The 11,505-nt window shown below is 33.3% G+C and overlaps 1 protein-coding gene across 2 annotated transcripts in view; it reads left to right on the top strand.

Moving 5' to 3' along the window:
* Nucleotides 1-11,505, top strand: part of LOC111087681 — a 72,836-nt gene that overhangs the window by 42,674 nt on the left and 18,657 nt on the right. For both annotated transcript variants that reach the window (XM_022395159.1, XM_022395158.1), the window contains exons 7-9: nucleotides 484-601; nucleotides 2,791-3,013; nucleotides 6,804-6,877. In XM_022395159.1, coding sequence (XP_022250867.1) covers nucleotides 484-601; nucleotides 2,791-3,013; nucleotides 6,804-6,877 — 415 coding nt within the window. The remainder of the gene's footprint in view (nucleotides 1-483; nucleotides 602-2,790; nucleotides 3,014-6,803; nucleotides 6,878-11,505) is intronic.

Raw genomic sequence — 11,505 nt, 5'->3', positions numbered from 1 at the left:
CTGGGTATCGACACTTTGTTAAAGATCATCCTGTTAATATCCACTGGGTGTCGACACTTTGTTAAAGATCATCCTGTTAATATTCACTGGGTGTCGACACTTTGTTAAAGATCATTCTGCTAATATCCACTGGGTGTCGACACTTTGTTAAAGATCATCCTGCTAATATCCACTGGGTGTCGACACTTTGTTAAAGATCATCCTGCTAATATCCACTGGGTGTCGACACTTTGTTAAAGATCATCCTTTATAAGTTATCTTGACACTCCGTTTTGAACGTTTTTACACAAATAATAATATTTTGCGCTATAATCGTTAGTAAGTGCTAATACGTTAAATTTTCACGAGCAAATTCGTTAAACAACTTCTTCATATATTTTTACATCTTCTTTATGTGTGCATCAAAAAACGCTGATTTGTATTTTAGCCGAAGACTCTTTATAAAAATGTTTCTTATCTCTGAACTCTTCTGTACAACTATAGGTGTACGAAAAGCTTAAAAATGAATCTGGCTATCAGGTTGCCCAATCAGGAGACGCAACATGTGATGGGCTATTTTCTGCCACGGAGGGATCTCGAACTATGACACTAATCAGAAGTGGTGAGTATTTTTTGCTTGTTTGTTGTTAATGCAGAGCTACCCAATGAGCTAACTGCGTTCTATCCACTGAACCACCGGTGGGCATTATTTTTATTTTATGACCTAAAAGTAAAACGAAATATTTCCAACATATTTTATTACAATAATATAAAGCTATCTATCCCAGGCCCTTTAAGATTTATCTTATTATATATTCAGCAATGTTCGCCCATAACCGATAAATCTTAAAGGGAGCGAAACATTGTGTATTAATTCATGTTTGTTCATCTATTGTAATTTTTTTACACTATATTCAATCATGTTTGATATCAGTAACTGCCTCAGACCCGTTTAAGATTTAACTGACTACACATCCAGTCTTGTGATCCATCTGTAATTATGTAAAGTTTATTTATACGAGTTTCTTTCTGTATTCATATTTCCTTTATAATGGGTGGTTTAGATAGCTATATATTAAATACAACAGGAATGTATTAATGAAATTTCAAATTAACATAAAAGCATTTAAAATTGTATTTAAGTTACAAGGGTGTCCCACAAACGTTTTTTGGTTGTAGTGCATAATTTGCTGATGTTTGTAATTTAGTGCATAACAGCTTACCTGTAAGGACATATAAAAATACAGAAAGAAGAAGTGTTTTATAAGTTTTATTGTCTGAGAAAAATACTCTGTGAAATGAGCCGTTTTTGTAAGGTCAGTTTTTCATAACGGAAGATACGCTTCAGCAAACTGAGAGTTTTTAAGGTATTTTTTCCATAACGAAAGTTGATAGCTGAACAAACTGAAAGTTTTAAGGTATTTTTTCCATAACGAAAGTTGATAACTGAACAAACTGAACGTTTTTAAGGTATTTTTTCCATAACGAAAGTTGATAACTGAACAAACTGAGAGTTTTTAAGGTATTTTTTCCATAACGAAAGTTGATAGCTGAACAAACTGAGAGTTTTTAAGGTATTTTTTCCATAACGAAAGTTGATAACTGAACAAACTAAGAGTTTCTAAGGTAGTTTTTTCATAACGGAAGATATACTTCAGCAGTCTAAGAGTTTATTTTCGTGGTAAGGTTTTCATAACGAAAGATAATAGCTCAGTAAATTGTGGGACATTTATAGAACGTATTCGAAAACTATTTTCTGTACCGTACTTACATGCATATGCCTCTGTTTCTTCCTCATTGCTATCGCTATTCTTGGTTAATTTTGACAATTAAACAGACTAGAAAACTTACAGAAATCTTTCCTCTGAGTTTCACAAAGGAACAGCTGTCAGTTTCTTAGACGAGTTGGTCGCGTGATATGAAACCTCACTGTTTCTCTAATTTAAATACCTTAATAAATGCATATAATTATTTTCAATTTATTAAAATCTGAGAGAACACTTGGATCTGGCTGTTTTACTATTTTTATTCGCAGAATGTAACTTGCTAAATTTGTCTAAGAAAACACTTTATACTTAGAATTATATCAGCTGTAAGATGTTATAAACAGAAATCTCATTAAGTGACTGAATTACTTTTAATTACTTACGTAATTGTCACTGTGCGTATTGACGAGTAACCATAACAACGATAGAAGAAGACAGTACAACCCTCAAGCATAATACATATATATGCATGTTTGTTTGTTTTTTCGTTGAAAAATTTTCCTAAGTAAATTATGATGAAAGCAAAATGTTAGGAAATAACAGCTTCCTAAATTTGGGAAACACATTTTTCCATTATCGCGGAACGTCCGTTGGTTTTGCCCCTGACCCTACCCCACCCCCCTCTTTTATGGGAACTTAGCCCCAAAGACCAGCTTAGAGTGGTATTTTCCAAACCCTCATTCGTTGAATTAATTCTTATCCGTTGGCACATTAGATGGATACAACTTATGTTTTGTTTTATTAATTTTAAGTTAATATGAAGCTTCTATGTTCAAACAATTGCAGTGCAATAAAATAAAAACTTAGAATAATTAACAAAGACCTGTAGGAATCTAAACAAAAATGTAAACTGAGTAAAATATCTCATTTTAATCAAAGAAACAAATGTTCAAGCTCTTTTATTCTGATGTGTAAAAAAAACAACTTTTTTTCAAATGTTCACAGAAGATAATTCAGAGATTTTCTTAAGGTATTAATTAACCGTTTTTCTTGTACGCCCCTCACCTGTAGATCAAATTGATCATAAGTTATATTTGTCGTGCAGAGAGAGACTCTGGAGCCAAATGCCGCTTCCCTCACTGGTTTATGGACTTCTCCCACTGGCAGTCACTGGACGGCTCCAAACTGTTCACCACAGATCACAAATTAAAGTCATTTTACCTGTCAAATAGTTCGAGGGAGGGCGACAGCATCCGACTGGCGTGTAATAGAATTAGTAAACTGCAGGATTCGCTTTACGAGATGACAGTACAGGTAACTTCAGGATGGTAAGTGTTTCAACTGAACCATATAATATACATCCCAACACCTAACCTCTTGGACTGAGAAATGTGTTCAGTATAATACAAATCTCAACACTTAACCTCTTGAAGGAGGAGATGTGTTAAACATCTACACGTTCCAACACTTAACCTTTAGGACTAGGATATATCTTTACCGTTATACACATCCTAACACTAATTCCTTGAAGTGAGAGATATGTTCAGTTTTACATACAAAATAACCCTTATTATCTTTTGTTTCAAAGATATGTTCAACATTATACACATCCTAATACAAATTATGTTCAGCATTATACACATCCCGATACAAGATATATTCAGCATTATTGACATCCTAATACAAGATATGTTCAGCACTATACACATCCTAATACAAGATATATTCAACATTATACACATCCTAACACGAGATATATTCAGAATTATACACATCATAATACAAGATATGTTCAGCATTATATACATCCTAATAGAAGATATGTTCAACATAATACACATCCTAATACAAATTATGTTCAGCATTATACACATCCTAACTCAAAATATTTTTTCAGCATTATACACATCTTAGCACTTAACCTCTTGGACTGGGATAAATTTTCTGTATTTACACATTATAATATTTTATTTATTTGAGTGACTGTGTGATATATCTATTATCTTTGTTTATCAAAGAGGAGAATGCGTACGATATAGCACATGAGTTGGCGGTAGGAGCTGTTGATCATCTGCCTTCTCTTTAGTCGATCAGTTGAAAATTATGGATGGCTATACGAATATAGCTCTTGTGTAACTATGTTCAAAAAATTTGAAACAAACAATAAACTAATTATTTTGAGAGGTATTACAGACCCCAAGCCCCCCAATGGCTCAGCGGTATGTCTGCGGACTTACAACGCTAGAAACCGGGTTTCGATTCCCGTGGTGGGCAGAACACAGATAGCCCATTATGTAGCTTTGTGCTTAATTCCAAACAAACAAACAGACCCCAAATTATTTTTGATGGATTTTCTTTTAAATTGCATGAGTAGGAGAATATAAAAAGCCTTTATGAAAGTATAAATTATGTGTTAAATACACACGTGGGTCAATATAACTAGATAAAGGTGGCAGCTCCAGGAGCGGCATTTACTTCGTTAGCTTCAGGTGGATGGCGGGACGGCGTGCGTGTTGGCCATTGGACTGTATTGAATAACTTTGTAAGAAAACTAAGTGAAACTGAAACACCTGGCATCATCCTCATTCTGTAGTATTAATAACGAATATTTGAATTAATAAACACTGCCTTCATTGACTTGGAACATTTCATTAATAAACACTAGCTTTATTGACTTGGAGAATCTAATTAATAAACATTACCTTCATTGACATAAAGAATCTCATTAATAAACACTACCTTCATTGACATAAAGAATCTCATTAATAAACACTGACTTCATTGACATGAAGAATCTCATTGATAAGCACTACCTTCATTGATTTGAAGAATCTCATTAATAAACATTACCTTCATTGATTTGAAGAATTTCGTTAATAAACACTACCTTCATTGATTTGGAGAACCTCATTAATAAACATTACCTTTATTGATTTGGAGAACCTCATTAATAAACACTACCTTCATTGATTTGGTGAATCTCATTAATAAACACTGCCTTCATTGACATGAAAAATCTCATTAATAAACACTGACTTCATTGACTTGGAAAATCTCATTAATAAACACTGACTTCATTGACATGAAAAATCTCATTAATAAACATTACCTTCATTGATTTGAAGAATTTCGTTAATAAACACTACCTTCACTGATTTGGAGAACCTCATTAATAAACATTACCTTTATTGATTTGGAGAACCTCATTAATAAACATCGCCTTCATTATGAATCTAAGTTTCAAATAGACAGCAACTTTATTAAGGAATAAGGTATTAAACGAGCATCTACAACGTCACTGAGAAGTATGGGATTACTAGATAATCCACAACTTTATTAAGGAATAAGGTATTAAACGATCATCTACAACGTTACTGAGAAGTATGGAGTTACTAGCTAATCCACAACTTTATTAAGGAATAAGGTATTAATTAATCATTCGCAACGTTACTGAGAAGTATGGAATTACTAGATAATCCACGACTTTATTAAGGAATAAGGTATTAATTAATCATTCACAACGTTACTGAGAAGTATGGGATTAGTAGATAATCCACGACTTTATTAAGGAATAAGGTATTAATTAATCATTCACAACGTTACTGAGAAATATGGGATTAGTAAGTGATCCACAACTTTATTAAGAAGTTTGGGATTAACTGATGATTCACAAAGTTACTGAGAAATAATAGATTAAGGAATTATTGAACATACGTATAATGTAATTGTAACAACTCATTTGTTACAATTTCCACAATTTAACAGAAAAATAGATAAAGATAACATATTACACAAATGAAAACGGGCTATACATCTGAAAATATTAACATTACCAACTAATGTTCCTGTTACACACTTGTATAAACTGCCTTGAATTAATCTCTAAGCCTAAATAGTATACTAGAGCTTGAAATTGTAGCCTATCCTATTCACTAGTTTATTTTGGCAAATACTTTTTTGTTTTACAGCAAATCCACATTGGACTATCTGCTGTGTTCACCGCTGGGAATCGAACCGCAGGTTTTAGAGTTGTAAGTTCGTAGACTTACCGCTGTCCTACAGAGGAACAATAATAATTGAGAGGTATATGTATCACGTAACAATTCTATATATCTACAAACAACAGTTGGCGGTGGGTAGTGATGACTAGCTGTCTTCCTCTAGTCTTTCACTGTTAAATTAGAGACGGCTAGTGCAGATAGCCCTCGTGTAGCTTTGCGTGAAATTCGAAACAAACCAAAACCAATGTTAAGAAATGGTTTATGTAATATATATTGTTACGACAGCGGAAGTCACGCGACGCTGGGAGCATGCGTGCTGGAGATTCTCGAAGGATCATGACTTTGCCCGCCAGCTTGAGTGTGATCTAGATGATTCTCTTTTTAGTATATATATATAAGCCTGGCAAAGAAGGCCAGCAGCAGATAGATAATTGAGTCAAGCGAACAGTAGGCACTGTGATTTATAGCGTGTGTTATAAAAGTTGTTAAGTTTAGAGTGACGAGAAACGTACCCACTGTGAAATTACTGTGTATTACAACGTTTGTATCGTGGAAGGATAAACTGGGTTAATGAAGAAAGGACTTGTATCGCTGAAGTTTCTCGGAAAGAATTAATACCGGAAATTAACAAACAAGCAGATACGCAACAACATGTTATAACAGATTGAGTGAGTTACCCTAAAAACCTGATCTTAAATTAAGATTACCATACAGATAGTTTCGTAGTGTTTCCTAAAAGAATATTATTATTGTTATCTTTTAATTTATAATGAACATTCACGTTGATACACTCTTCGATGGTGGACAGTAATTATGGTGACAGCTGTTGTAATATGGTTTTGGTTATTATATTTTGTTTATATATATAATACATATATATATATATATATATATTACACGAGAATGAATAGTGACTTTGACAGTAAATTTGCCGCTTTCTAACAACAACTTGACTTATGGGTAAAAATCACAATTTGGAAATGTTATACACTTATTTCTTTCCAACGCTATTTCTAGAGCTTCATAAGCTAATTTCCTGTTTGTTTCAGTTAATGCTTAAATGCCAAGTAGCTAATTCTTATATTGATTGTTATATGCTGTTGTTACTGTTTTCCAGCATGTTTGGAAATCGGGGCTACAGGTGTATGAGGATCCACCAACGGACAGAGCACGTCATAGAAGTCCAGATAGGTAAGAGGTTACGCTAGTATTCGTGTTGTAACTGCTTGACCTCTGAACATGGTGATACATTTAAACGGTCATTTGTTTTAACTTGTACTCTAGATTTTATAATCTTAACGGTAGTGGCCTTATGTCAATCCTTTAAGCTTCGAACCTTGAAGTTGGCTCTTGCCAATAAATTTGTTTCCTGCCAGCATGTTAGCATTGATTTATATCTCTTAGGCGTAAGGTGGGACTATATATTGTGACCAGCCATAGGTATCGAAACCCGGATTTGTTACCAACCACAACTGGGACTGAAACTGTTTTAGATAAAGAAACTACTGTGTTTTAGTTTGTTTGTTGTTAAGCACAATGGGCTATCTGTGCTGTTCCCACCATAGGTATTGAAACCCGGATTTTAGCTGAGCAATTGTCGGGCAGCTACTGTAATCTCATTATTAGGGATGACTTAAAGATTTACACGTATTACTTGAGATACTGAATGGGGTTTACAGCGATATACAAGTATTTTCCAAAGTTAAATATAAAATCAAACACTTGTAGAGTAGACATACTTGTGACATTATATCATTAAACTTAATAATTTGATGTAAAAACGTTCCCATAATCATCATTATAATCTGTTTTATTACACATTAAATATCGTACAAATAGGATGCCAGAATATAGGCTGTCAAAGAGGAATGATAAAAACGCCTCATACAGAAGTGAAATGAAAACAAATAACATACTGCTATTCTTGTAATACTCTAATATTATTGTTGTATGCTAGTATCATTGTTGTACTCTAGTATTATTGTTGTACTCTAGTATTATTGCTGTACTCTGGTATTATTATTGTACGCTAGTATTGTTGTTGTACTCTGGTATTATTATTGTACGCTAGTATTGTTGCTGTACTCTGGTATTATTATTGTACGCTAGTATTGTTGCTGTACTCTGGTATTATTATTGTACGCTAGTATTATTGTTGTACTCTAGTATTGTTGTTGTATTCTGGTATTATTATTGTACGCTAGTATTGTTGCTGTACTCTGGTATTATTATTGTACGCTAGTATTATTGTTGTACTCTAGTATTATTGTTGTACTCTGGTATTATTATTGTACGCTAGTATTATTGTTGTACTATAGTATTATTGCTGTACTCTGGTATTATTATTGTACGCTAGTATTATTGTGATATGATAGGCTGATATTACTGTTATATTCTGATGTTATTGTGATATGATACTCTGGTATTACTGTTATATTCTGATGTTATTGTGATATGATACTCTGGTATTACTGTTATATTCTGATGTTATTGTGATATGATACTCTGGTATTACTGTTATATTCTGATGTTATTGTGATACTTGATATTTTTCGATACTGTGCTATTATTGGGATACTTGGTGTTTTTGTGATATTCTGGTATTATTATTATTAACATCTCAAAGTTACGTTCGTTTAGATAAACAATGTCGGTAAAGCAATAATTTTAGTGTTATCGTGTTTAAGTAAATTGTGTCACTATTCTCTTTCTATGTGATACTTTAAATGGCTAAACAATTCAGTGCCCTGCTTGATGTTAGCAGACAAGAGATATCGATTAGTTATTTCTGGAAGATTCGTTTCGTGCTACATCTCTCTCGGTGCTTATATTTGAAAAAAATAACATAGGAGCAGGGAGTCAACCTCCCAGCCTCGAGGAAGAATTTAAAGAAAGTAAATCCTGGAGTAAATGAAAATGTAACGTTTATTTCAAGATACAAAAGAACTCTCTCTATTCTAAATAATTTAGAGAATAAACACTAGTTTTAAACAGTCAAGTCAGACGTAACAGCAATAAACACTAGTTTTAAACAGTCAAGTTATTCAAGTCAGACGTAACTGCAATAAACACTAGTTTTAAACAGTCAAGTCAGACGTAACAGCAATAAACACTAGTTTTAAACAGTCAAGTTATTCAAGTCAAACGTAACTGCAATAAACACTAGTTTTAAACAGTCAAGTCAGACGTAACAGCAATAAACACTAGTTTTAAACAGTCAAGTTATTCAAGTCAGACGTAACTGCATCTGTTATTGGTTCTTTGATTGAAGATTGTCGCCGTAAGCAATAGGTCAAAATCCACTCTTTTCTTTTTTCTCCTCTTACGTTGCTTGGTAGAGGAAAAAAACCACACATTTATACCATGGTAGAGGGAAAAAACCACACATTTATACCATGGTAGAGGAAAAATCACACATTTATACCATGGTAGAGGAAAAAACCACATTTTTACCATGGTAGAGGAAAAAACCACACATTTATACCAGAATGTTGCAACACCTCAACAGAATATGACTGTTTGATAATATTCCAACTCATATAATAGAATATGAGGCCCTTTTTACAATTTGCATATGAGTTTACTTCACTGAATGATTACTTCAATAATATTGTACCACAGAAGAAGATTCTATTATTTTTTTATTTCTGGAAAACTAATTGCCACTGACAATTTTTTTTTTATAAAATAATATTTCCAGAAAGTTTATATTTACAGGTTGTCCCATAAGTCTGGACCCATAAGGATAAATATATATAATGTATTCTTAATTTATTTATTATTCAAATTGCATGCCATGAACAGCCATATACATATCAATTTTTGGTATGCTGTGCCAGCAAGGTATATTCTCTCCTGAAACATGCACAACTGACATTAGAAATGTGTTTCTTTAACTTTAATAATATAATGTATATTTTCCTATGGGTCCCGACTTTTGGGACACCCTGTATTCCCTTCTCTTAGTATGAATAATGCTGGTGAATTTTTTTTAATGTGTCCGCGTTTACTAATTCAGCATTTTTTTATATATTACCCAAGACGTAGTAGTTCTGTCTGTTATAGATCAGCGAGTACAGTTTGTTTTGTGGTATTACTCAAGACGTAGTAGTTCTGTCTGTTATAGATCAGCGAGTACAGTTTGTTTTGTGGTATTACTCAAGACATAGTAGTTTTGTCACTTCAAGATCAGCGAGTACTGTTTGTTTTGTGGTATTACTCAAGACGTAGTAGTTCTGTCTGTTATAGATCAGCGAGTACAGTTTGTTTTGTGGTATTACTCAAGAAATAGTAGTTTTGTCACTTCAAGATCAGCGAGTACAGTTTGTTTTGTGGTATTACTCAAGACGCAGTAGTTCTGTCTGTTATAGATCAGCGAGTACAGTTTGTTTTGTGGTATTACTCAAGACATAGTAGTTTTGTCACTTCAGGATCAGCGAGTACAGTTTGTTTTGTGTTAGTACTCAAGACATAATAGTTTTGTCACTTCAAGATCAGCGAGTACAGTTTATTTTGTGGTATTACTCAAGACGTAGTAGTTCTGTCTGTTATAGATCAGCGAATACAGTTTGTTGTACCCAATTTATAGCGTTATAAACACTCAGAGTTTCTGAATGAACCATCGGGAGGTCAGATTCGACATACACAGCACATAATTGACAGAACTACTGTGAGCCAACAGTAAGTTTACAGACTTGTAAAATCGGGGGTTCGATTTCCCGTGTGTGATTTTTCAATAGAACAAACAGACGCTGTTCTCCACCTATAATTCGAGCTACTAAATAGAACAATTCCTTATATCTTCTTCGTTTTGTATGCACTGAATTCCACATTTCCAGTGGTTTCTAACACGTATTTCAGTATTGAAGTCAATGTCAGTTTGAGATGTATATTTTTTTCCAACAATTAATTAAAAACATGTAAAAAGCTTGATTATAAGAAAGCCCCTTTGATGTGGTTCTTCTAGCTGTTTCTGCGCTTGGCTTTCAGTATTCTGTAACTTTTAATTAACAACTAACTGTCAGTTTAATTAATAACAACTAACTGCAAGGCGTTATCAGCATGTTTGTCACGTGGGGCTGCCAACAATACTGATAAATTAGGTTTGCGTGTGATTTTTCATGACGTCCTTCCCTCCAGTTACCCAAACTATTTACAGTTTCAATGTAGATGAATAAAACATATAATAATTTTATCATAGTGTGAGATTTTCTTTCATATGTTTCCATTTGTCAGTTTTAAGTAGCATTTATTGCTATTCGCTACCCATGCATTACTAGTTAGTGTTTTTATGAACATCATCTATGGATACCTGGCCACATTTATTGCATGCTTGTTTGACCTTTATTACTTCTACAAGTATTATAATTGTGTCTCCGCGGTGAAACGTATTGTTTTTCAACTGTATATTCTTCTTCCAAACACTTTTCAATCGACCGCCACTCTTTCATTTCTCAGTGGATTGACTTGAAACTTGGTAGGGTTGTACCTTGTTGCATTACGTCCAAATTTTTATTGTTATTATTTAGGCCTTTTATAGGATTGTATGAGGTCAAAGGTGAAATAACCCAAAAATATATATTTTGGGCTCCTGTAAAATCTTATTTACAGCAACCAAAATGAAAATTGGCACAAATATATATATAAATTATCGAGTACACAACAGATTGAATACAAAAAACATAATTTGGGAGGTTTTGATCAATTACTCGGTCATATTTTGACCAACTTACATGGGATGTGGTACAAAGATACGTTTCTACAAATCTCACAGTTGACAAACAAAAATAGTGCACTTGCCCATTTTAATAATTACACTG

The sequence above is a fragment of the Limulus polyphemus genome, unplaced genomic scaffold (genome assembly GCF_000517525.1).
Source record: "Limulus polyphemus unplaced genomic scaffold, Limulus_polyphemus-2.1.2 Scaffold2471, whole genome shotgun sequence".
In the NCBI taxonomy this organism is placed as follows: domain Eukaryota; kingdom Metazoa; phylum Arthropoda; class Merostomata; order Xiphosura; family Limulidae; genus Limulus; species Limulus polyphemus.
This window is presented reverse-complemented; position numbering and strand designations above follow the sequence as displayed.